Source organism: Coregonus lavaretus, assembly GCF_964263955.1.
Source record: "Coregonus lavaretus genome assembly, chromosome: 8".
Classification (NCBI taxonomy): Eukaryota; Metazoa; Chordata; class Actinopteri; order Salmoniformes; family Salmonidae; genus Coregonus; species Coregonus lavaretus.
In genome coordinates this window covers 15,603,883-15,631,852 of record NC_139995.1, presented here as the reverse complement: position 1 = coordinate 15,631,852, position 27,970 = coordinate 15,603,883, and the positions used below count along the sequence as shown (strand labels likewise).

The 27,970-nt window shown below is 42.9% G+C and overlaps 1 protein-coding gene across 3 annotated transcripts in view; it reads right to left on the bottom strand.

Annotated features, from left to right (window-relative positions):
- Positions 1–22,443, bottom strand: part of shq1 (SHQ1, H/ACA ribonucleoprotein assembly factor) — a 35,786-nt gene extending 13,343 nt beyond the window's left edge. The window contains exons 1-9 of one of the 3 annotated variants that reach the window (XM_084167718.1): positions 22,358–22,443; positions 19,392–19,571; positions 19,107–19,171; positions 17,350–17,472; positions 14,634–14,797; positions 14,299–14,411; positions 14,065–14,162; positions 7,694–7,851; positions 5,777–5,830 (exon numbers count right to left, since the gene is read on the bottom strand). In XM_084167718.1, the coding sequence (XP_084023844.1) occupies positions 5,777–5,830; positions 7,694–7,851; positions 14,065–14,162; positions 14,299–14,411; positions 14,634–14,797; positions 17,350–17,472; positions 19,107–19,171; positions 19,392–19,534 (918 nt within the window). In that variant the 5' untranslated portion in view covers positions 19,535–19,571; positions 22,358–22,443. Of the gene's footprint in view, positions 1–5,776; positions 5,831–7,693; positions 7,852–14,064; positions 14,163–14,298; positions 14,412–14,633; positions 14,798–17,349; positions 17,473–19,106; positions 19,172–19,391; positions 19,581–22,357 lie in introns of all 3 variants that reach the window. The other 2 variants (XM_084167720.1, XM_084167719.1) reach the window with 2 other exon arrangements.
- Positions 22,444–27,970: the final 5,527 nt, after the last annotated feature.

Sequence of the window (27,970 nt, the reverse complement as noted above, 5' to 3'; positions counted from 1 at the left end):
CGGATGAGAGAGAGAGAGCGCGAGCAGGCGGATGAGAGAGAGCGAGCGCGAGCGGGCGGATGAGAGAGAGAGAGAGCGAGCGGGCGGATGAGAGAGAGAGAGAGCGAGCGGGCGGATGAGAGAGAGCGAGCGGGCGGATGAGAGAGAGAGAGAGCGAGCGGGCGGATGAGAGAGAGAGAGCGAGCGGGCGGATGAGAGAGAGAGAGCGCGAGCGGGCGGATGAGAGAGAGCGAGCGCGAGCGGGCGGATGAGAGAGAGAGAGAGCGAGCGGGCGGATGAGAGAGAGCGAGAGCGAGCGGGCGGATGAGAGAGAGCGAGCGGGCGGATGAGAGAGAGAGAGAGCGAGCGGGCGGATGAGAGAGAGAGAGCGAGCGGGCGGATGAGAGAGAGAGCGAGCGAGCGGGCGGATGAGAGAGAGAGAGCGAGCGGGCGGATGAGAGAGAGAGAGCGAGCGGGCGGATGAGAGAGAGAGAGCGAGCGGGCGGATGAGAGAGAGAGAGAGAGCGGGCGGATGAGAGAGAGAGCGAGCGGGCGGATGAGAGAGAGAGAGAGCGAGCGGGCGGATGAGAGAGAGAGAGAGCGAGCGGGTGGATGAGAGAGAGAGAGAGAGCGGGCGGATGAGAGAGAGAGCGAGCGAGCGGGCGGATGAGAGAGAGAGCGAGCGAGCGGGCGGATGAGAGAGAGAGAGCGAGCGGGCGGATGAGAGAGAGAGAGAGCGAGCAGGCGGATGAGAGAGAGCGAGCGGGCGGATGAGAGAGAGCGAGCGGGCGGATGAGAGAGAGAGAGAGCGAGCGGGCGGATGAGAGAGAGAGAGCGAGCGGGCGGATGAGAGAGAGAGAGCGAGCGGGCGGATGAGAGAGAGCGAGCGAGCGGGCGGATGAGAGAGAGAGAGAGAGCGGGCGGATGAGAGAGAGAGAGAGCGAGCGGGCGGATGAGAGAGAGAGAGAGCGAGCGGGCGGATGAGAGAGAGAGAGAGCGAGCGGGCGGATGAGAGAGAGAGAGAGCGAGCGGGCGGATGAGAGAGAGAGAAATGAGTGGGCGGATGAGAGAGAGAGAGCAATGAGTGGGCGGATGAGAGAGAGAGAGCGAGTGGGCGGATGAGAGAGAGAGAGAGCAGGGTGGGCGGATGAGAGAGAGAGCGAGCGAGCGGGCGGATGAGAGAGAGAGAGAGAGAGAGCGAGTGGGCGGATGAGAGAGAGAGAGAGCGAGTGGGCGGATGAGAGAGAGCGAGTGGGCGGATGAGAGAGAGAGAGAGCAGCTGAGAGAAGGCATCCCGTCAGTCTCTCCCAGACAGACAGCTCTATTGACGAGGGCTTTTAGGCAGCTGCAGGATGTCATTAACACCTCCTTCATTATCAACATTATGGCCAAACTGCTACCTCTCAGACTCAGACTGCGGTGTCCGATTACCAGCCCTCATTGTCAGGTTCACAGGGAAAATGCCAGGGATTAAGGGGCTCGCACATCCCAAGGTGTAAGACGAGCAGCACACACGCCCTGCTGCGCTGTTCTCTAGTGCCCACACACACACACACACCATTGATCGGCGAGCAGACGGCCATCTCACTCTCTCTCCGTCTGTCTGTCAGTTGGGAGCACACAGCTGGGCCTGTTCACAGCCCCGGGGCACACCTTAATACTGCTACCTCTTTGACGCACACACACACACACACACACACACACACACACAAACCTAAGAGGTACCAATTGTCATAGCTATAACCTAGCCTTCTCTTCCTCTACAAAACAATGAGCTACCAGTGTACCAGTAGGAGATGACAAATCAGTTTGTTTATATACAGTGCATTCGGAAAGTACTCAGACCCATTGACTTTTTCCACATTTTGTTACGTTACAGCCTTATTCTAAAATTGATTCAATCGTTTTTTCCCTCAATTTACACACAATACCCCATATTGACAAAGCAAAAACAATTTTTTAGACATTTTAGCAAATGTATAAAAAATTTAAAACTGAAATAATATATTTACATAAGTATTCAGACCCTTTACTCAGTACTTTGTTGAAGCACCTTTGGCAGCGATTACAGCCTCGAGTCTTCTTGGGTAAGACGCTACAAGCTTGGCTCACCTGTATTTGGGGAGTTTCTCCCATTCTTCTCTGCAGATCCTCTCAAGCTCTGTCAGGTTGGATGGAGAGCGTCATTGCACAGCTATTTTCAGGTCTCTCCAGAGATGTTCGATCGGGTTCAAGTCCGGGCTCTGGCTGGGCCACTCAAGGACATTCAGAGACTTGTGCCGAAGCCACTCCTGCGTTGTCTTGGCTGTGTGCTTAGGGTCATTGTCCTGTTGGAAAGGTGAACCTTCGCCCCAGTCTGAGGTCCTGAGCGCTCTGGAGCAGGTTTTCATCAAGGATCTCTCTGTACTTTGCTCCGTTCATCTTTCCCTCAATCCTGACTAGTCTCCCAGTCCCTGCCGCGGAAAAACATCCCCACAGCATGATGCTGCCACCACCAACCTTCACCATAGGGATGGTCCCAGGTTTCCTCCAGACGTGACACATGGCATTCAGGCCACAATATTTGTTTAATCAGACCAGAGAATCTTGTTTCTCATGGTCTGAGAGTCCTTTAGGTGCCTTTTGGCAAACTCCAAGCAGGCTGTCATGTGCCTTTTACTGAGGAGTGCCTTCCGTCTGGCCACTCTACCATAAAGGTCTGATTGGTGGAGTGCTGCAGAGATGGTTGTCCTTCTGGAAGGTTCTCCCATCTCCACAGAGGAACTCTGGAGCTCTGTCAGAGTGACCATCGGGTTCTTGGTCACCTCCCTGACCAAGTTCCTTCTCCCCAGATTGCTCAGTTTGGCCGGGCGGCAAGCTCTAGGAATAGTCTTGGTGGTTCCAAACTTATTCCATTTAAGAATGATGAAGGCCACTGTGTTCTTGGGGACCTTCAATGCTGCAAAAATGTTTTGGTACCCTTCCCCAGATCTGTGCCTCGAAACAATCCTGACCCAATTCCTTCGACCTCATGACTTGGTTTTTGCTCTGACATGCACTGTCAACTGTGGGACCTTATATAGACAGGTGTGCCTTTCCAAATCATGTCCAATCAATTGAATTTACCACAGGTGGACTCCAATCAAGTTGTATAAACATCTCAAGGATGATCAATGGAAACAGGATGCACCTGAGCTCAATTTCGAGTCTCATAGCAAAGGGTCTGAATACTTATGTAAATACGGTATTTATGTATTACATTTTGTATATATTAGCAAAACAATTATAGAAACCGGTTTTCACTTCGTCATTATGGGGTATTGTGTGTAGATTGATGAGGAAAATGTTTTATTTAATCAATTTTAGAATAAGGCTGTAACATAACAAAATGTGGAAAAGTCAAGGGGTCTGAATACTTTCCGAATGCACTGTGTGTGCGTGTGTGTGTATAGACACACACACAATCGTTCAAAAGTTTGGGGTCACTTAGAAATGTCCTTGTTTTCCATGAAAACATACATGAAATTAGTTTGAAAATGAAATGTAGTCATTGACAAGGTTAGAAATAATGATTTTTAATTGAAATAATAATTGTGTCCTTCAAACTTTGCTTTCGTCAAATAATCCTCCATTTGCAGCCTTGCAGACCTTTGTTGAGGTAATCTCAAGAGATTTCACCCCATGCTTCATGAAGCACCTCCCACAAGTTGGATTGGCTTGATGGGCACTTCTTACGTACCACACAGTCAAGCTGCTCCCACAACAGCTCAATAGGGTTGAGATCCGGTGACTTTGCTGGTCACTCCATTATAGACAGAATACCAGCTGACTGCTTCTTCCCTAAATATTGCATAGTTTGGAGCTGCGCTTTGGTTCATTGTCCTGTTGTAGGAGGAAATTGGCTCCAATCAAGCGCCGTCCACAGGGTTTGGCGTTGCAAAATGGAGTGATAGCCTTCCTTCTTCAATACCCCTTTTACCCTGTACAAATCTCCCACCACCAAAGCACCCCCAGACCATCACATTGCCTCCACCATGCTTGACAGATGCATCAAGCACTCCTCCAGCATCTTTTCATTTGGTCTGCGTCTCACAAATGTTCTTCTTTGTGATCCGAACACCGCAAACTTTGATTTGTCTGTCCATAACACTTTTTTCCAATCTTCCTCTGTCCAGTGTCTGTGTTCTTTTGCCCATCTTAATATTTTCTTTTTATTGGCCAGTCTGAGATATGGCTTTTTCTTTGCAACTCTGCCTAGAAGGTCAGCATCCCGGAGTCGCCTCTTCACTGTTGACATTGAGACTGGTGTTTTGCGGGTACTATTTAATGAAGCTGCCAGTTGAGGACCTGTGAGGCATCTGTTTCTCAACCTAGACACTCTAATGTATTTGTCCTCTTGCTCAGCTGTGCACCGGGGCCTCCCACTCCTCTTTCTATTCTGGTTAGAGCCAGTTTGCGCTGTTCTGTGAAGGGAGTAGTACACAGCGTTGTACGAGATCTTCAGTTTCTTGGCAATTTTTCACATGGAATAGCCTTTATTTCTCAGAACATGAATAGACTGACGAGTTTCAGAAAAAAGTTATTTGTTTCTGGCCATTTTGAGCCTGTAATCGAATCCACAATTGCTGATGCTCCAGATACTCAACTAGTCTCAAGAAGGCCTGTTTTATTACTTCATTAAATCAGCACAACAGTTTTTAGCTGTGCTAACATAATTGCAAAAGGGTTTTCTAATGACCTTTTCAAATGATAAACTTGGATTAGCAAACACAATGTGCCATTGGAACACAGGACTGATGGTTGCTGATAATGGGCCTCTGTACATCTATGTATATGTATATATATACACACAGTGAAAAGTTTGGACACCCACTGGGGAGCCAGGCCCAGCCAATCAGAATGAGGTTTTTTTCCCGCAAAAGGGTTTCATTACAGACAGAAATACTCCTCCGCACTCCCCCCCACCCCCTCTCAGATAATCCTGCAGGTGAAGAAGCCGGCGTGGTTACACGTGGTCTGCGGTTGTAAGGTCAGTTGGACGTACTGCCAAATTCTCAAAAATGATGTTAGAGGCAGCTTATTGTAGAGAAATGATCATTCAATTCTCTTGCAAAGGCTCTGGTGGACATTCATTCAGTCAGCATGCCAATTGCATGCTCCCTCAAAATTTGAGACATCTGTGGCATGGTGTTGTGTGACAAAACAGCACATTTTAGAGTGGCCTATTATTGTCCCCAGCACAAGGAGCACCTGTGTAATGATCATGCTGTTTAATCAGCTTCTTGATATGCCACACCTGTCAGGTGGATGGATTATCTTGGCAAAGGAGAAATGGGCCCTGTGTAGCTCAGTTGGTAGAACATGGCGCTTGCAACGCCAGGGTTGTGGGTTCGATTCCCACGGAGGGCCAGTATGAAAAAATGTATGCACTCACTAACTGTAAGTCGCTCTGGATAAGAGCGTCTGCTAAATGACTCAAATGTAAAATTTAATAGTTTCTGGAATTTTTTATTTCAGCTCATGAAACATGTGACAAACCTTTTACATATTGCGTTTATATTTTTTATATAAGCTCTCCACCCAGCTGCAGCAAACTCAATCACGTGGCAATTTCCTAGGCCTGGTTGAGAGCTTTCCTCGGTCAGCGGCTGGAGCACACACATTTAGATCAATAAAAGCCTTTAGATCAAGAAAGGGCCCTTAAGCTAAAAATAGCCAGTATAGGGAAGCAGTGCCGAAGCTCATACTAAGGCATTTATTATTCCATGATAATTTGACATTAATTGACTTAAATAGGGACTGCCTCCCTATGACTTACCTCAAGCCAGCAGAGAGTCCCACTGAGTTTTCTGATGGTCCACGGTGATTCAACCTGCAGTCATATAATGAGAGGTCAGAGGTAAATTTCTACACGCACTTTAGAGATTCAAGGTGGGCCTACAACACATGAGAAAGCAATGATACCAATAACAGGCAAACTCAGGGCACACTCTCTAAAATACTCAGTCCCTAGTGTCCATTATAGATACCTTACAACACGATCTCTGGAAAAGCAGACTGTTCCAGAATCACTAGGGAGTATCAGGCCGTAACACCCCAGATGTTAAAAGAACGTTCACAGATGATTTCACAGGTTGCTGTCTAAAGTATGTGTTTACGGCAGTACTAAGAATTACAGCTCTGGGTCTGACCCAATGATGTATATAAACACATGAATATGTGAACATGACATGTATGGTCTAACCACACAATCTCCCATAGTAGACCTTTATTTAAGCAATAGGGCCCAAGGGGGTGTGGTATTAGGCCAATATAGCACGGCTAAGGGCTATTCTTATGCGCGACGGAACGTGGAGTGCCTGGATACAGCTCTTAGCCGTGGTATGTTGGCCATATACTACAAACCCCTGAGGTGCCTGATTGCTATTATAAACTCGTTACCAACGTAATTAGAGCAGTAAAAATAAATGTTGTGTCAAAGCTGCTAATCCTGGATGCTGATTGGTTAAAACCGCGTTCCAGCCGGTGTCTATTCCACAAGTTACCAGCAGCTAAGGCTATGACGTTGAAATGCCTATTTACTTCTCCAGCTTACTGGGCAATTCACCGTCTCATCAACCCAACCAGGCAATTTATAAACTTAATCTCCACTGTAAAAAAGCATCTGGACATTATCTCCACTTTCTTTCAGACTAGCATTTGGTTTTCAACCACAGAGTTTTTGATAAACCTTGCTGTCCATCTCTCGGACATTAGCAAAACTGTTTCAATATTGACATTTGATATCCAGTTGTCCCATATTAATGAACGTGTCATGATTCGGGACGAGACCGACAGGCAGGCAGATTTTCTCAACCAGTCGAAATCATGATTCAGTATAATTTTTATGGATATATACAAAGAAATGTTAACAGAAAATCTGATCAAACTAAACGAAATGCAGCTAGCTTGCAGTCTTTCCAGTTTGAAGTGATTGTTAGATGTGTAGTTGGCTAGCTCCTACACAGCTAGTGTCCTAGTGAGAGAGCAAATGTTCTATGCCAAGCGAAATCGCGCATCATTAGCTCATTGCTATGGATGAATCCAAATAAATGTCACTAGAAAACAGCTTAAACAAACGTAAATGCAGCTACTTTGCTGTTATTCTGGCAGCACTGTTTGACGTGACTGTGTTAGCCGTTGTTGGCTAGCTAGCAAGCAAGGGATAAGAACATTGCCAGCCATCATGGCAACATAACATTTAGAACGAACGACTGGGAACAAAAAGACTAAGACTGGGTCGCGTCTCTGGCAAACTAACCGATAGAATAAACGACCAGCCGGCTTGGGTAGCAACCCTAGATTTGTGTCTGGACTAGATCTCGTGGAAGGATGAAATAGTATGAATAAATTCATCAAAATTTTTCATCAAACTTTTTAATGAAAGCATGTCAATCATTATTTGAATGTCGGTAACCGGTTGTTAAAAGTGATTATGCCCTCGAAGGCAGTGTTCGGAGGATATATTGGCACGGTTTGCGAACAACACTCATACCAATACATCCTCCAAACACAGGCTTCTCTGGTATTATCACTTAAACATCTACTTCCAACAGACAAGACAAGGTTAGTGACAGTAAGACAACATAAAACTCTCAAGATCCCTATAGGATCTTGGTGTAAGCCCATGGAGGATAGAGATTTGTCATTCAAGGCTAACTGCAATGTGACTATCTCTTGTCGGTCGCTGACTCACGTTGTGCTCTCCCGCTGTAGTGCGCACTTCGTAGCAGTATGCCAGGATGATGTCCACCAGGCTGAGCCACACCTGGAAACGAGACTTCTTGTCCAGGAAGTAGGAATGGTTGGTAAATTTCCTCAGCTGCTCCTTCTCATCATCAGTGAAGGACACTGCTGCAAAACAACAGTCCATACACATAGGCCTAATCATGCCTACAAATGCATTCATTTCTAACAGTTCATGCACATATTCTACTATGAAGCAAAAGAGGGATCCATAATTTCTATTATGTTGCAGAGATAGCCCATGGCTTGAATTGTGCAAGGAAAGCACTAGGTTATCAGTTCATTTGGAAATAATAAATTCCCTGAGTTTCTTCCTCAGTTACTGATCAAGATACCCTTCGACCCAAATTTAATTTGTAAAGTTTTATTTGCAACTTTCAGTGCTGAAAACCAAGCTGAATGTCTGAAAGAACAGATTCAAAGTCAGCACTTTCTCTGCAGCTTATGGAACAGCTGAAAGCAATCCTTCCCTTTGCCTATTGAGGGGGGTGCAAGTGGGGACAGCCCCTATACTGAGCCCCTGAGTGTGTGGGCTTGACTGTGCGTGCACACACTACAGCAGCAGTTTCAAATGATCCTCTTGGCTGCACTGGGCTCTTGGCTCTGGTGGGAATTGGATTCCTGCTCCATTACGTCAGGGCTTAGATCCCTGCAGACGGTACCCCGATTCCCTTGCCAGTGCAGCTGCAGCAGCCCAGCCTGGCCAAGCAGAGCACACACCTCCCCCTCACCGCACCTCCCCGGGAGATCAACCAGGACGCTGGGGAGAAACTCAGCGCCCCACTGGCCCACATCCAGCTGCCCGAGTGTAGGAAACACACACATATCGGGATATTATTTTTGACGATATATCATCTCGTTTTGACAATGTCGCAATATTATTTTTGCGCTAGTTGGCTGTACTTGCACAAAAACTCCAGTATTTTTCCATCATAGCTTGTTCTCCATTTTCTTTTTAAATAGGGAGCCAATTTGTTTCCAGCACGTTTAATTCCATGACTGATCAAAACTTGTTTTCTCATGGCTCCCCCTTGTCTCTCTGCAGCAGACATACACTATATATACAAAAGTATGTGGACACCCCTTCAAATTAGTGGATTCAGCAATTTCAGCAACACCTGTTGCTGACAGGTGTATAAAATCGAGCACACAGCCATGCAATCTCCAGAGACAAACATTGGCAGTAGAATGCCCTTACGTGGCACCGTCATAGGATGCCACCTTTCCAACAAGTCAGTTCGTCAAATTTCTGCCCTGCTAGAGCTGCCCCGGACAACTGTAACCTATTTTATTGTGAAGTGGAAACGTCTAGGAGCAAAAACGGCTCAGCCACAAAGTGGTAGGCAACACAAGTGCACAGAACGGGACTGCCAAGTGCTGAAGCGCGTAAAAATCATCTGTCCTCGGTTGCAACACTCACTACTGAGTTCCAAACTGCCTCTGGAAGAAACGTCAGCACAAGAACTGTTCGTCGGGAACTTCATGAAATGGGTTACAATGGTCAAGCAGCTGCATACAAGCCTAACATCACCATGCGCAATGCTAAGCGTCGGCTGGAGTGGTGTAAAGCTCGCCGCCATTGGAATCTGGAGCAGTGATGAATCATGCTTCACCATCAGGCAGTCCGACGGACAAATCTAGGTTTGGCGGATGCCAGGAGAACGCTACCTGCCCTAATGCATACAGTAGTGCCAACTATAAAGTTTGGTGGAGGAGGAATAATGGTCTGGGGCTGATTCATGGTTCGGGCTAGGCCCCTTAGTGCCATTGAAGGGAAACCTTAACGCTACAGCATACAATGACATTCTAGATGATTCTGTGCTTTGTTGCAACAGTTTGGGGAAGGCCCTTTCCTGTTTCAGCATGAAAATGCCCCATGCACAAAGCAAGGTCCATACAGAAATGGTTTGTCGAGATCGGTGTGGAAGAACTTGACTGGCCTGCACAGAGCCCTATCCTCAACCCCATCGAACACCTTTGGGATGAATTGGAACACTGACTGCGAGCCAGGCCTAATCGCCCAACATCAGTGCCCGACCTCACTAATGCTCTTCTGGATGAATGGAAGCAAGTCCCCGCAGCAATGTTCCAAGATCTGGTGGAAAGCCTTCCCAGAAGAGTGGAGGCTGTTATAGCAGCAAAGGGGGGACGAACTCCATATTAATGTCCATGATTTTGGAATGAGATGCTCGACGAGCGGGTGTCCACACACTTTTGGTCATGTAATGTATGGTGAGCATTATGTTTGGACCATCGAATCGCAATAAAATCACAGTAACGAATTGCAATACATATAGAATCGTGAGAATCGTAATACATGGCCTCCCGAGTGGCGCAGTGGTCTAAGGCACTGCATCTTAGTGCTAGCTGTGCCACTAGAGATCCTGGTTCGAGTCCAGGCTCTGTCGCAGCCGGCTGCGACCGGGAGAAAGGGATCAGGAAAAGGGATAGGCCTGCTGGCAAACAGGTTCCTTTGTCTCTTTATTAGAACAGCAGTCCAGCATTTATCAAGATGTTCTAAAATCTGTCGTCATTCAGTGACATCTAGCCTACATCTTAGAGGGCATCAGTTATTATTAATCCTGTTTTTTTCCCCCACACGTAACTGATCTAAAGAGAGACATTTTAAACAGGATAAATGTGGGATTACTGCTGACCATTAAAAACTGTCAATCACAAGCTAACTAGGCCTACATAATGCAGCCGCAGAGCTCCATTCATCCAAGAGACAGCTATCTGTCCCATTAGATCTTTTAATCTTATCCAATCTAAATGGCACTCACTGATCTCAGCTTTGATCCTAGCCAATCGAGTGAAAGGGGGGGAGGAAGGGTGGGGTCAGATGAATGGAGATGAATTTGTGACCTAGTTCCTCCAGTCTTCTGAGCAGTCTGCCCCCGTAGCATGGCCCGATCTCCAGATGGTACCAGTGACATGGAGTAAATATACCTCCGCTAATCGTGCATCACTGAGAGGCTTCTGACGTATGACCTTGGTAGTTCAGAACAATGTGTGTGGGGCACATAGGGTCCGCAGAAACTTTAATACAGTTTACATCGATTGCCAAACATCAACGCTCAATATTAAACTGAAAGCGCAATTGTTTGAGATGTACATTTTCTGCAGTGAAAGAACCTGCGGGTCAATGCAATGAATCACAGACTGCCACTGGCATGTCAAACCAGCCATAAGAAGTGCTGCAGGTAGAGACAGGGCTGTCGTGTTGGATTAACACCGCCCACTCAGTTCATGTGGACAGCTGTGGCCGGTCAGTGCTCTGGCCTCGACACGGGGGAGAGAGAGGGGGCACACAGGCCCAGGGTGGGGTTTCTACTTCATTAGCACTAGTGTCTACACCAATCTGTCAGCTGACATATACTGTATATCTCTGTCTTAGGGGAGGCGAGGGAGGGAAAAGAACTGAAGGAGGCCAAAATGTGAAAGCATAAGAATTGAGCTTCCCCACATTATAATATATATATATATATTAAAATCATAAGCATGCTATCAAGATTTTACTACAAACGGCTACATTTCCTGACCAATACATTTCTCGACAGGCAGGGGAAGGCTAACGCGCATCCAGCTGTCAGATAAGTCATTAAGTTTAATTTGGCCCATTTAACTGTGCCGGGGCTCCGGCTGAGTGCTCAAAATGCAGAATGAGAAGAGGGAGTCCACAGAGCTGCAGGAAAACTTAATGCTGGATTCCTCCTGCCTGCTGCTAATGGGTTGTGTATCAGTGCTGCGTAGCATTGACTGATGGCTGTTTGGCTGTGCGATCTCTCCTGTGCTAGGCAGAGACAGGAATCCTGGCACTCTCAACCCAGCACATCCTCCTGTGATAATGTTTAATCTAAATCCTTTCCTGAGCGTATAGTACGACATCCTGTACAGTCGTGGTCAAAAGTTTTGAGAATGACACAAATAATAATTTTCACAAAGTCTGCTGCCTCAGTTTTGATGATGGAAATTTGCATATACTCCAGAATGTCATGAAGAGTGATCAGATGAATTACAATCCAATGCAAAGTCCCTCTTTGCCATGAAAATGAACTTAATCCCCCAAAAACATTTCCACTGCATTTCAGCCCTGCCACAAAAGGACCAGCTGCCATCATGTCAGTGATTCTCTCGTTAACACAGGTGAGTGTTGACGAAGACAAGGCTGGAGATCACTCTATCATGCTGATTGAGTTAGAATAACAGATTGGAAGCTTTAAAATGAGGGTGGTGCTTGAAATCATTGTTCTTCCTCTGTTAACCATGGTTACCTGCAAGGAAACACATGCCGTCATCATTGCTTTGCACAAAAAGGGCTTCACAGGCAAGGATATTGCTGCTAGTAAGATTGCACCTAAATCAACCATTTATTGGATCATCAAGAACTTCAAGGAGAGAGGTTGAATCGTTGTGAAGACGGCATCAGGGCGCCCAAGAAAGTCAAGCAAGCGCCAGGACAATCTCCTAAAGTTGATTCAGCTGCGGGATCGGGGCACCACCAGTGCAGAGCTTGCTCAGGAATGGCAGCAGGCAGGTGTGAGTGCATCTGCACGCACAGTGAGGCAGACTTTTGGAGGATGGCCTGGTGTCAAGAAGGGCAGCAAAGAAGCCACTTCTCTCCAGGAAAAACATCAGGGACAGACTGATATTCTGCAAAAGGTACAGGGATTGGACTGCTGAGGACTGGGGAAAGTCATTCTCTCTGATGAATCCCCTTTCCGATTGTTTGGAGAAGACAAGGTGAGTGCTACCATCAGTCCTGTGTCATGCCAACAGTAAAGCATCCTGAGACCATTCATGTATGGGGTTGCTTCTCAGCCAAGGGAGTGGGCTCACTCACAATTTTGCCTAAGAACACAGCCATGAAAAAAGAATGGTACCAACACATCCTCCGAGAGCAACTTCTCCCAACCATCCAACAGTTTGGTGCCGACCAATGCCTTTTCCAGCATGATGGAGCACCTTGCCATAAGGCAAAAGTGATAACTAAGTGGCTCGGTGAACAAAACATCTGAATTTTGGGTCCATGAGCAGGAAACTCCCCAGACCTTAATCCCATTGAGAACTTGTGGTCAATCCTCAAGAGGCGGGTGGACAAACAAAAACACACAAATTCTGACAAACTCCAAGCATTGATTATGCAAGAATGGGCTGCCATCAGTCAGGATGTGGCCTAGAAGTTAATTGACAGCATGCCAGGGCGGATTGCAGAGGTCTTGAAAAAGAAGGGTCAACACTGCAAATATTGACTCTTTGCATAAACTTAATGTGATTGTCAATAAAAGCCTTTGACACTTATGGAATGCTTGTAATTGTAATTCAGTATACCATAGTAACATCTGACAAAAATATCTCATAACACTGAAGCAGCAAACTTTGTGAAGACCAATACTTGTGTCATTCTCAAAACTTTTGACCACGACTGTACTAACATAAACTGTGGCTACGAGCCATGTGTTCGTTGAGGCTGTGGGAGCAGAGGAATTAGCAGGCTGTTAGGAGATCTGGATGGCACAATAAGCCCTTATCACTCTCATCTGAGTGAGAAGAGAAAACAAACCTGTGGGGCTCAGCCTGCCAGCCGTGGATCACACCTTTTAAATGACTCATTGATTTCTTATGTCATGGACTGCCAGAGATAAATAAGAGAAATAGGATTTGTGGGAGAGTGAGGTTATGGCGATACAAGTCTGGATATGGGGGATGGCTAGGAGAAAAGGGACATTTTGTTAAATTCTGCATTTTAAGGAAAGCCCTAAGAGCTGATAACTGAAATGATGATCTAGACAGAATATGGTCTATATACAAAGGCAACCAAATGAACCAATACCACAGGGATGCATTTCCAAATGACCATTAGAGAACTAACACTGTAGTCTTAATGTCAAACTCATCAATTCATCAATCCAGTGAATGTTAAACTAACTTCACGCCACAACCTCACAACTGACAGTACCCAACAAAACAGTTGAACAATACTGGATATAACATGTTTAAAACAGTAATTATTTATACATTAACACAAATGTATACTTCTGTCTTTCTGGGATCACTAGTTTGACACCAAAGTTAAGTTCCTTTTTCATTGTCTGCATTTATATACCACCTGCTGGTGGAAATCTCTTACTGCTCTTTGTGTGAACTGAGCTAAAACTATAGGTTATATTCTACTCTGTAATACAATGCTACTAAATGAATTACAGCATCATTTAACAGATATAAGAGCAACTTAATGTCAAGCTTTAGCACATGAAATGAGGATGAACTATCCTTTCATGTGTGGTAGTGGTGGGATAGATAGGGAGGACTCCAGCTCACCTGCCTCTCCCTGCCGGATGGAGTCTGGGCTCAGATCAGACCACCAAGGGCAGAACTTCAGCAGACCCTGGATCTCCTGGTCTTCAAACAGGTCAGCACTACAGACACAAACAGGTCAGTGTCATAACAATGAAAGTGATAGAATACAATGTAATTAATCAGTGATATCATCTGTGCATTTGTTAATGATGTACAATGATTCAATTAGGGGGTACTATTCTTTGGATGACTCACAGGTAATGGTCAGGGCAGAATATGGACGTCTCAGCGTCTAGCCGTTCCCGTCTCCTTTCTGACACTGTGGTTCCATCTGGGTTTCGGACGTCGATGACATCACTCAGCTCCTCCTGATTGGACAATCCTCCATTAAACCGACACATGCTGTACATGATGCTATGTTTTCCTGATCAGGTCATAAGGTCAGGTAGAACTCCTGGCCGTACTTATGTGAACTATACCAATCGCATTATAAACCTAGCAATGCTTTCAAAGGATACCATTCCACTACTCACTTCTAGTCATTGTCTTCAAGAAGCACAGAGTACTGCCAAGCCAATGAATGACCTTACCTGCAGTCTAGTGAACACTCCGGACCTCTGATTCCCAAAGCCATACTTCTGCAGTTCCTTCAGCTGCTCCTCTGAGGTTTCCATGTACACCTCCTGCTCAACCTGCCAGTCAAACTCCTCTTCATCATCCTCCTCCTCACCGTCCATAATACCACCGCATGCCTCTGTAATGTAAAGCATCAATGTCTTAATGAGAAACAAAACCATTAAGCCAAATCGTATTACAACATCACCAATGACAAAATCCAGTGGGTTTTTCTGTTCTAAGTCCTTACTCCAGCAGTTTCATTGGGAGATATTGATTTTAGCTTAACATAAACATCAATATGGATTCCAGCAACATACTGGACTCTGGAGAAGTGGAAACGCCTTCGCTGGAGTGATGAATCATGCTTCAGCATCTGGCAGTCCGACGGACGAATCTGGGTTTGGCGGATGCCAGGAGAACGCTACCTGCCCCAATGCATAGTGCCAACTGTAAAGTTTGGTGGAGGAGGAATAATGGTCTGGGGCTGTTTTTCATGGTTCAGGCTAGGCCCCTTAGTTCCCAGTGAAGGGCAATCTTAACGCTACAGCAGACATTCTAGATGATTCTTTGCTTCCGACTTTGTGGCAACAGTTTGGGGAAGGCCCTTCCCTGTTTCAGCATGACAATGTCCCTGTGCACAAGGTCCATACAGAAATGGTTTGTCGAAATCGGTGTGAAAGAACTTGACTGGCCTGCGTAGAGCCCTGACCTCAAACCTGTCGAACACCTTTGGGATGATTTGGAACGCCAACTGCGAGCCAGGCCTAATCGCCCAACAACAGTGCCTGACCTCATTAATGCTCTTCTGGCTGAATGGAAGCAAGTCCCTGCAGCAATGTTCCAACATCTAGTGGAAAGCCTTCCCAGAAGAGTGGAGGCTGTTATAGCAGAAAAGGGGGTGGCCAACTCCATATTAATGCCCATGATTTAGGAATTAATTGTTCGACGAGCAGGTGACCAACACGTGTGTTATTTCATAGTTTTGATGTCTTCACTATTATTCTACAATGTAGAAAATAGTAAAAATAAAGAAAAACCCTTGAATGAGTATGTGTGTCCAAACTTTTGACTGGTACTGTATATATAATATAGTACCAGTCAAAAGTTTGGACACACATACTCATTCAAGGGTTTTTCTTTATTTTTACTATTTTCTACATTGTAGAATAATAGTGAAGACATCAAAACTATGAAATAACACATTTGGAATCATCTAGTAACCAAAAAAGTGTTAAACAAATCAAAATATATTTTATATTACAAATATAGCACTGTACAGGAAAAAACTATTCTATGTGCCGATGTAAAAGTAGAGTAAGGAGTACTAAGTAGGGTCTGTAGAATATATATGTGGTGTCATTTCATAGGGCTCTGAATAATACTGAGTGTTGCTGGCCTTTTAATCCTCCCATTACGTTGGTCACAATGCAAACCACTGTATATGGATACATATTGGCTTCTAGAGAAAAAATGTATTATTTGTGTCGATGTAAAAATGGGGTGGGGAGTACTCAGTAGGGTCTGAAGAATGTATTTATGGTGTCATTTCATAGGGCTCTGAATAATACTGAGTGTTGCTGGCCTTTTACTCCACCCATTCCATTGGCCACAATGCGACTCTATATACAGTACCAGTCAAAAGTTTGGACACACCTACTCATTCAAGGGTTTTTCTTTATTTTTACTATTTTCTACATGGTAGAATAATAGTGAAGACATCACAACTATGAAATATATCATATGGAATCATGTAGTAACCAAAAAAGTGTTAAACAAATCTAAATATATTTTATATTCTTCAAAGTAGCCACCCTTTGCCTTGATGACAGCTTTGCACACTCTTGGCATTCTCTCAACCAGCTTCACCTGGAATGCTTTTCCAACAGTCTTGAAGGAGTTCCCACATATGCTGAGCACTTGTTGGCTGCTTTTCCTTCACTCTGCCGTCCAACTCATCCCAAACCATCTCAACTGGTTTGAGGTCGGGGGATTGTGGAGGCCAGGTCATCTGATGCAGCACTCCATCACTCTCCTTCTTGATAAAATAGCCCTTAAACAGCCTGGAGGTGTGTTGGGTCATTTTTCTATTGAAAAACAAATGATAGTCCCACTAAGCCCAAACCAGATGGGATGGCGTATCACTGTAGAATGCTGTAGTAGCCATGCTGGTTAAGTGTGCCTTGAATTCTAAATTAAATCACAGTGTCACAGCAAAGCACCCCCACACCATAACACCTCCTCCTCCATGCTTTACGGTGGGAAATACACATGCGGATATCATCTGTTCACCCACACCACATCTCACAAAGACACGGCGGTTGGAACCAAAAATCTCCAATTTGGACTCCAGACCAAAGGACAAATTATGCAGCACCAGGTGACTACCTCATGAAGCTGGTTGAGAGAATGGAGAAAATAGTAAAAATAAAGAAAAAACCCTTGAATGAGTAAGTCTGTCCTAACTTTTGACTGGTATGGTTTATATATATATATATATTTTTTTTTTTTTTTTCCCTACTAGCATTGACTTTGTTGATATCTCCTTTGAGGGAAAATGTACTTGCTACGACTGTGATATGTGGCTGTCTCACCTAACTATCTTAAGATGAATGCACTAATTGCAAGTCGCTTTGGATAAGAGCGTCTGCTAAATGACTAAAATGTAAATGTTATGACACTTCAACATACCCATGTCTTCCACCAGAGGCTTGGCTGAGCGGGAGCCTTTGGGAGCCAGGAGACTAGTCAGCATCTGGAGCCCTTCAAAGTGCTCCCCTGCTGTCTCCTTGGGGACGCGCAGGGAAAAAAGACCTGGGACACACAGAGAACATCAGGGAGCAAGTGAAACAATTGGCAGCACTGCAGCAGAGATCTTCGGTTTGAGAAATGCAACAACTGAATGTGTAGCTGTACAAGGTGTAGAGACGTAGACAATGTGGAAGCAAATCGGATAGCATTGTCTGCCTGTAAACAGTCCTGAAGCATTTTTCATCAATTAGATTTGGCTCTTTACATGTAGTACAATAAATGTTCATGATAAATCCATGACTGAATCTCTGCAGACGCGTATTCAGTCAAAAGCAGAGGTTTACTTCTCTCAAAACAGCAATTACAAGAGAAGGACTACACAGTCTATAAAATATATGACCATTCCACCTCTAGCCAAGGAGATAATTTCCTAGTCTTAATCCCTTTTAAAAACCTCATAAATCTTTCAACACTTTGTTGGAGTATTTACCTTAAAAATGCTTTATGCTAGTCGGCTAATTGCCTTGGCTATGGGCCTCTTTAGAGGAGGCTGCCTTGAAGAGTCCAAAGGCAGTGGGTCTGGGTGATATATTGTGAATACCAGTATATGGAGTTTTACAATACTGTCTATAACGATATGTTGACACAGTGCTGGATAAATATAAAAAGTTTTCCAAATTTGACTACTTGAATGTGCATCAAATAAATCAGAATGGAGAAAGCCCATACAATTAATTTGTTGCCATTCAAGGGTCATGCACTACTAATAAAGCATATTTATAACTTTTATTTTTCAGAAGCATCAAATAACGTCAAATACATACATTTGACTATTTCGCCCAGCCCTAAAAAGATGTATCGTAATGACTTCTAATTGCGAGTATAAACCGGGACTCCCATTAGAGAAGCTATATTAGCAGCAGTTAGTGGCTTATTTAGACACAGTGTGTCAAACAGGGCATCGCTGATTGAGGGCCAATGTTGTGTCAGCGAGCATAAGGCTAACGCTTCACCAACCCAACATAATCAAAAGAGATAATTGGAAATGAAACTGATTTAAAAATTGATCTGAGTATTCCACTCCTAACTGAAAAGATTGATTCTAAGCAAAGTAGCCTCATGAGAATGAGTTGGTAAATAGAATAAATACATGAATAAAACAAAAAAGGCCAAGTGTCACTAGAAATGCGCAGAAATAAGCTGCAGGGGGCATTCATTACATCACAGACAGGTCAAATGGCCCTTCATATCTAATAGCATAACCAGTAATGAAGTCTGTGTGGCTGTCTCTGTAGTGAGTGGTAAAGAGACACCAGGGATCAATCCCACTGACTCTGCTATCAGCCCCATCACTCAGGGTCCTGCTAGAGTGGCTCTGACTAGCTGTAGTGCTAACTACACACTGTGGAGTCTAGTGAGAACATCCTCCTAACCACCAGTAATGATGATTTGATTACTGGGAGCTCAAGAGGACACACGCACTGACAACGATAGGGTGACATTGTGTTTCAATGAAAGGGTCAATAATGCACTATCAACGATGCATTAGGTGGTCTGTTTTCATCAGAATATGAAAGCCTGCATTTTCTTTCAACCACACGCATCCATTCCAAAATGCAAAGAGCCAACAGCAAAACTACTTATGAATGATTCCTTATCAATAAAAACATGAACAAAGTGTAAAAACCAAACATTACCTTTATCAATGTCGAAGGAGGCCTTTTCCCTCCCATCCTCCACTAGTTTTCCAGGTAAATTCAGTCTTGATAAGAGATTCAAAATGTGTTAGAACTAAACATGAAGGTGGCCTATCAGCATTTTGACACAATTACAGCATATCATGGTGCAACTGTGTGCATTTAATTACTACAAATGTATATACCTTTCAAAATATATATAAAAACAAGATTTTCAAAGAAAACATGAATATAGTGACTTCAATAATGGCAGCATAGAAATGTGACTGATGGTCAGTCACTCACCTGAGGAAGTAAGGCTTGGCATAGAATTTGAAATCATCTCCATCGATGTAGAGATCAAACTCTGATGTTCTAGTGTAGGGCACACGGATGGTCAGGATTAGGAAAACTGGGTCCTGGCTCAACTCAAACGCTGGAGTTATCATGATGAACAGAACACCGCAGGTATGGATCTACAGGGGTCTGTGAAAGCTGTGGAATTAGTGGGGGAGTTTGATTTGCACACAAGATATTATACACATTTTATAATGCTTAGCAGTATCTTAGCATTAATGCTTAGCAGTATCTTAGCAGTAGCACTGCTTGACATCAAACTAATCTTCTCCTGAGCCCACTTATTTCTTCTTCAATCGTGGAATTGGGAACTCACAGTGTTGATACTTTGTACCAGCCGCCACTAACACATCTGATCATCCAACTAATCAACTATCATGAACCTAGATTGATTAAATCAGGGTTGTGTTCAGTACGACAGAACAGTATGCAACCTTGAATTAAACGGAAACTGTACTGTACTGAACGACCAGTTGAAAAACGTTGATTATGGTGGCCCAGAGTGTCATTATTACCGTATGGTGTGCTGCACGAGTTTGGTCACACCCATATTGATCAGGCCACACCTCGCCACACCCACCAAATGGGAGCAAACGTACCTCAAAGGCTGTTGAAGAACAGTGTGCACCGTTTTGAGGAAACGTGTCATTCAGTGCAAACCGTCACACAATGTAGCAAACGTTGAGGCGAACTGAACGCACCCCATGTGTCTGTGTGATGTGCCTGTCAGCTATCTTCAAGTAACTGACTCGGACATTTCCCTATATTTCTCCCCCACATTAACTCTGTTTCTACTAAATGTGTTGCTTACCTAACTATGCTATCGCTAGTCCCATCCAACATTGTGCATCGCTACATGTAAAAGAAAACACGCCAGTCTGGTTATCATTATCATTTATTTATTTTGTTTGTTTTAATGCTGCGTTCATTACATCTCGTAAATACCAGAATAAGACTGGGAAGAATCCACTTGAACGCCCCTCCAACTGGTAATTACTAGTGGGAAGCTCGTCTATCATCTCTGAGCTATGAGTTCTCCCACATGCTGAACTCTGACGTCACATACTAAGGAAATTACCTCAATAACAGCATTTTATAATTTTTTTTTACCTATTAATATGGTTTATGAACACTAGAATTTGTTTACCAGCATGATAGCCCTACTTTTTTTGGCATTAGCCAATCAGCGTTCTCAACGTATTCAAAGCATGTGAATGCACACAACTAATTGAACCCAGTTTACAAAAAGGATTTTCAGAGTTTCCCACATGTTATGAACGCATCATAATGCCAATCTGTACTCACCACCGCACCATAAAGTTCACGGCTTTAGCCACAGCTTGCGCGCCTAACAGTGTTAGATTTCTGCATCTTAGGCGGTGTTTTCATTGTTTATTGTAAACATTCACATTTATGTAAATTATGTCTTACATGTGAAATGTTAATTAGTGTTATTTCTAATTAATAATTTACTGAGTGGTTTATGCCAGGTTAGGCCGGGCAGGTCCTCATTCTAGGTCCAGGGGAAATAGCTGCTTGTCAAAGTAACGTGAGTTAATAGCTCTGCCAGTTTATTCTATTGGCACTCTGGTTACACAGGCAGCCCAATTCACAGTTCTTCCCCCACTAATTGGTCTTGACCAATCAGATCAGCTCTTTTGCCAATAATTGGGCAAAAGATCAGAATGGGGCTGCTGCCTGTGTAAACGCAGCTTCTGTGATGTAACTTGCATTGTTATGCCTTTTGTACTCAAGTCCAGTTGAGTTTGTCAACTATTATCATCATCATCTGTATATTTAGGAAATAACCTCTGAATCCAATCTTCTTCATCACCTACACTATTATACCTATTTGGACCTGATCTACTGACTTGTCTCAACTGCTGCTGCAGAACCTCCTAAATAGGCTGCCGGGTCTTCTTTAACAGAGTACTGGGCTGGAACAAAAACATGCGCTCCATGCCGGAGTCCACGTTTGAAAGGTGGCCCTCAAAATTGTCAAAGACTCCAGCCACCCAAGTCATAGACTGTTCTCTCTGCTACTGCAAGGCAAGCGGTACTGGAGTGCCAAGTCTAGGTCCAAAAGACTTCTCAACAGCTTCTACCCCCAAGCCATAAGACTCCTGAACAGCTAATCATGGCTACCCGGACTATTTGCACCCCATCTTTTTACGCTGCTGCTACTCTTAATTATTTATGCATAGTCACTTTAACTCTACCCACATGTACATATTACTTCAACTACCTCAACTAGCCGGTGCCCCCGCACATTGACTCTGCACCTGTACCCCCCTGTATATATAGCCTCCCTACTGTTATTATACTTTACTTCTGCTCTTTTTTTTTTCAACACTTTGTTGTTGTTTTATTTTACTTGTTTTATTAAAAATAAATGCACTGTTGGTTAAGGGCTGTAAGTAAGCATTTCACTGTAATGTCTGCACCTGTTGTATTCGGCGCATGTGGCTAATAAAATTTGATTGGATTTGATTTGAAACTCCACCTTGTGGTTGGTTTTGTAGCTAAATGTGCAGTGTTGTTTACCCTCCACGTGCCACTGACACACTGTCAGAAGCATAACGTTACAGAGATCACGTTGAACTGTTACAGTAACATCCAGTTAAACGTTTAAAATACATTTCAAATGAATGGTCAAAGACTGCTTTGAATAGTGTAGCGGTAAGATTGTAAGTGTGTTTGAAACTGAGTAGCTTAGCTAGTTAGCTAGCTACGTTTATTCAATATGCTGTTATAAATTAGCTAGCTAGCTAACGGCAGGCCAATTTAATGTCTGGCCAGATAAGATGTTAGCCTGTAGCTTTCTACAGTACTGAAACGATAGCGATGTAGGCTGTTTACATGTATTAACAATTTACAGTCAATGAAATCAAATATTTAAAAGAACACGAAATTACCTTATGAACTAGTCTCATTAGAAATCATCATGGCAAACTTGGGTGAAATGAACAGCTCCACGCACTTAAGCTTGGCGTCATCAGCGTCTCATCAGCAACACTAAAAAAGTACTTCCGGGTCACGGAATTTCGAAAACGTTCTAAATAAAAGTCCCCACGTAATAGTAGAAAAATGTCAAAACGTATTTATTCATGATATATGAAAAATAATTGTCTAAACAGTAACAATGATTAATATTTGTTCATATTCCATTGGCGACCACAATATGAATCACTGTATATGAATACATATTGGCTTATAGAGCAAAAACTATTCTGGGTGCCGCAGTAAAAGTATTGTATATGGTGTCAAATCATATGAGACTGAAGTCTAAATGCCCAGCAGCACTTTCTACTCCACCCACTCCATTGGTCCCAATGCAATACATTAAATTCCTATAAATTACATATTGTCTTATAGAGAGAAAACTATTCTAGGTGCCGAAGTAAACTGTATGTATGCCAATGTATGTGCTGCCCTTCATTCCTGATTCTCTGCCTGGTGCGCAATATCAAGTGGGCCTATATGGTCTCAATCAAATGATCCGTAGCTTATACTAAACTATAGGCTATACGAAGTGCATGCTCAGAGAAGCACAGGGCAAAGTTATATTTCTAAGAAAATGTACTTCCTTCCCGGGTTTCTGCGCTGCTAGCTCTGACTGCTACTTTATTGAGGAAAAGTGTATTTACTATGCCTGTGATATGTGGTTGTCCCACCTAGCTATCTTAAGCTGAATGCACTAACTGTAAGTCGCTCTGCATAAGAGCATCTGCTAAATGACTAAAATATAAAAATGTAAATGTTAACTTTTTTGTGCTGCCTAACCAATGGCTGTGCTGTGTACGGTGACACTTCAGGAGGCGAGTCAAAGGCTTCCCGAAAATCATTGTTGATTTGTCCAAAAAATTAGATATATACAGTACCAGTTAAAAGTTTGGACACACCTACTCATTCAAGGGTTTTTCTTTATTTTTACTATTTTCTACTGTCGTATCGGGTGAATGGTGGCAATTATTGCTGTCAACAAAGAGTCCGTTTATGCTGCACCGTGTTAGAGGCTTTTATTAAAATCACGAGGTTACAGCATAAGTTACAGACCCGCGGTGTCCGGAGAACGGCATCCCAGATTGCCATGGCCGTTCTGCCCTTTCTGTAGTCTAGCCCCTATTTATAAACAATGCAAAAAGATGCTCCCTCTTCTGGCCAATCACCAGTCTCCCCTGTCTACAACACACTTCCTGTCTGTTGTATGTGGCGTTACACTAAAACATTCCCTTTTGATACTAACATAAACAACATTCCATTTCTTCATGAAAAACATTTAACAAAGACATAATCTTAATACACTACATATTCCCCCCTTCGAGACAAACTAAAAGTCTCGAAAACAAACAGAATAGGATTATGACTAGTAACAATTTATCTTATTGAGTATCTTTAACATTAAACCAAAAACATTCTTCTCTAGAGTGTACTATGAAATATGAACAAATCTCTATGGAGTGTAAGAGCGAAAAACTGTCCGGCAACCTTCCATCCATCAATCAAGACAGTAAAATTCTCTCACGGTCCCTCTGCCCCAGGCAACCACCTCGGTACTCCAGATAACCTCATAAACCATGTAAATGCATTTGAAACTATGATGCAATTAAATACACATGTAAGCCCCTGCAAACAAAATCCTATCCAATAAATATCCATTGTAAGGCTGGTCAACCCATTGGACCCTACAGTGAACCTCTCCCTGCCTAGCCTCTCTGTCCCTCACCGAAATAAACAAAAACATCTAAGATCCTCACATGTATTCAATAACATCAAATATCCTTCTACAAAAATTAATCCCTCAGGCTATTACACAAATTATGTATTACACATGTCTATATTTCATTGCAGACACTGGAATGTAGTCCACTACACTTCATCTCCCCGTAGTCTCCTCTTCCAATGGACTGTTGATGATGGAATCGGCCACACCCTCCTTGTTTCATCTCCTCCAGTCATATTGTCCCTTCCCATGTTCCCCCAAATGCTTCTGGAAGAAAATGAAACGACCAAACAGTATCTTTTGCAAAACAAACACTTTCAAATTAAACATCAATATCCACTAAGAATATAAAAATGATATATAAATGATGTATGAATCACATAAACCCATTCCCCCCTTGATTCATAAAATCATACTAAAAATCACACTAATATTGAAAAAATTGAAAAATGATCAAATAATCAAAAATGATATTTATCCATTCTGTTCCACTTGTCCATCTTTATCCAGATCAGGAACAGTCAACACCGGCATCTGAGTGTTGTCTCCAGGCATCACTCTCCAACCTATCTCAATATCATAGCTTTCTCAAAGGTCAGTAACAAATTACAAACATCACACAGTGCTATCAAAGCTGCCATTAAATGTAACCCATCACTGCCCCTACTGGCCTAACTGATCTTGCAACCAAGTCTTCTCAGATCTCCCAAACGCATCCCTTATATTCTTCAATGCATATATAACACTCGTGATATTATCGGAACTATCTGGACTCAAAGTATACCTAATATTATCAATATGATCTTCCCAAATGTTACACCATACCATGGAAAAAGTCCCCCCTTCTCCCTTAGATTTATCCTTCAATGATAGGCTTGAAGACTATGACATGTAGCCATGTCTCTTTTCATCCAATTTCAAATATAGCTTCAGCTTTCTGTGTCCGGTGCTACCCCTCTTATAATGGTAGAAACCTCATATGGAAGCTTCAACGTTGACATGTAACAACATCCTGTCTATCCATAGGGTAAGAATATATATGCTTTATCACCACAAACCCTCAAAATATCTCTAAAATTCCCCATAGTCACATTGTCAGGCAAAAGCTAATCTTTTAACCATCAAAGTCCTGCTGTTCCTACTACCTGGTACATAAAAAGTAACATATATATTTCTCATTACTACCCTTAAGGTCATGCATACCCAAAGTTATCATATAACATCACAATCTGATATTCCCATAAACATACCCCTTACCTCATATGTTTTATTAGAACAAAAACAACTTTTAGCCCTCAATGGTTACACCTCCAATGCTTCATGGTTTGCTGTTACCTGAGTTTCCTTTACCATCCAACAAATTCACACAAGTTAATTCACTTAACCCAATAACACCTAAACCTAGGCTTAAACAAATGTTTTGACAACGACATTATTTTATCTGTTACTGATTGTTGCTGATACCACAGTCATGACAAAGCATAAAATTGACACATACTTGATAGAGGTCGAACGACCGTCTCTAACATGTTTGTTGCTGGAATTCTCAACAGACATGGACCCTCAAGATTCCTCACTGATATTACAGAATGAGCTAACCGCTGGAACCAAAGATTCCTACCTGGCCATCTATCTCTAATTTTCACAACAGAAGAATCAAACCACATGCATATAGTTTCTCTCTTCCCTAACGAGCGGTACTGATCAGATACCTCTCCTTGTCTGTCATTAAAATCAAAGACCTCATCCTGTACTCCATGATGAATCTATATTCTCTCTACCACTATCTGCTCTCCTATTTTAACCCTATTCGTCTTGCTACCCCCTTTAATTTCAGAAAAGTTGTTGTCGGTGTCATACTTCCTACATCTGCTATTGCCATCGTATCATTAATCCCTTCCAAAGTTACCATTAAAGTAGTTGATGTATTAACCTTAATTATTTCTAGTGGCAAAGCTACCGATATCCTATGTGTATTATTCACTGTTGGAGTGACTACTGTAACATATTCTTCCTGAACTCCTTTGGTGACTGTGGAACTTCAACAGATTTCAAATCTTCCATCATAAGCGTTACTTTATGAATTATATAGCCTTTTAACCAATAATTCTTAACCGGAACAAATTCTAATGCTTGCACTAGATAAGTATACTTCTTCTCCATAATTATCTCTCCATGTGGGAGAAACGTCCCCATCCTAACCCTAAAAAACAGCGTTCCCCTAAAATTGGTGCTGGAGCCATTGGCTCCCTTATAATCAAATGCGATATATTTATGGCTTTAATAACTATCAATGTTGAAAGAGTTAAATTGCTTCTCACTGTTGTTTTAATAGACTGAAGTGTTAATGTCCTTAGTTACTTCTAGTTTTTCCCCAAAGAAAAGTTGTCTTTGCTTGTACTTCCATCTATCACCACTAGTGTCACTTTTTCCCAACTCTCAGTCCTATCTCTAATTCCTGACTTTCAAACTTTTGATTATAAAAAAATACACCTATAATTACCTTGATCTCCCTGCTGGAACTGTAAATATAGATACTCAATCACCCTCAATCTTCTCTTATCATTCAACAACACATACTTTCTCAATGCATCTGCTCCTAACAGATCTAAACTCCTACCATATCTTCCCACTAAACTTTAAAATGTCCTTCACTACTGTTCTCTCTCTCTTACTACTAACTTTGAAACTTAGCTTACTGTCTTAGAGTTCCTTCAACCCTAGTTCTCCTAACTTATTTTAATCTAATCTTTTCCTCCTAACCTTTAAAAACCTTTTCCACTGATTTATTCACAAAATCCCTTTACCACCAAATTTTTAGAATATGTGATTGGGAAGGTCCCCACCTGCCTTTGACTTTTTTTACACACAGACTTGGCAAACGACTAAACACCTTTTAGCCTAGCCTGAAATCTCTTGGTGTAAGAATGTAACCCCGAATAACAGTCACCCCTTTTAAGTTTATTTTCAGACAGATTGTCTAATAGGCAGTCTAATATATATTATCATCCTTCCTATGATATTATCTTTTTAAGCAAATATGATTCCCAAAAACCCTACTTTTTAAAATCCTCTACCAGACAGCCGTTTAGTGTACATCCATCCTATTGTACAGTTCAATTTAAACAATGCATCTCTTCCCAACAATGCAATAGGTATATGCTTTAATATTAGTATCTTAAGAGTAATTAACTGTTTTACTACCTCAAATCCCTATCCTAATTAGTTAATTTTACATAGTGAGATGTTTAACCTCTTTAGGCTCAACACAGATAAGTTTTTCCACTATTCACTATCACTTCTCATAGTCCTGTTTTTACTTCAATTGTTAGCTATTTTCTCTTCTTCTCTAATCGATGCTATCAGCTGGCACCCCCCTTCCGGATCTTCTAGGCACTCTAGAATCTTTAGGGTTCACCTGGAGAACAGGTGATCTTGAATTGCCCCTGTATCTTCCTTAAAAATGTTCTCTGTTTTTCCTCCTGACTTGTTGCACTCACAGGTAAAGTGACCAATCTGTCCATAATTATAACAGTCTTCTGAAAGTTGCTGAAAGTGTAGCTGAAATCTTCCTCCTCCTTCTAAGCCTTCTCGTCCTCTTCCTCTCCAATTCTGTGTCTGTCCAGAAACTGGCTGTGGATATGGAACACCTGGTACCCCCCTTGGCTGGTACAATTGCATTTGATATTGTTCAGTTGAAGCTGTAACAGTGATTGTTGATTTGGTTCACTCTGATTCTTCATAACCAAAGCTTCTCTTCTCCACCAGTTGTATGATTGAGTTTTCTCAGAGTTTCTTCGTCCTG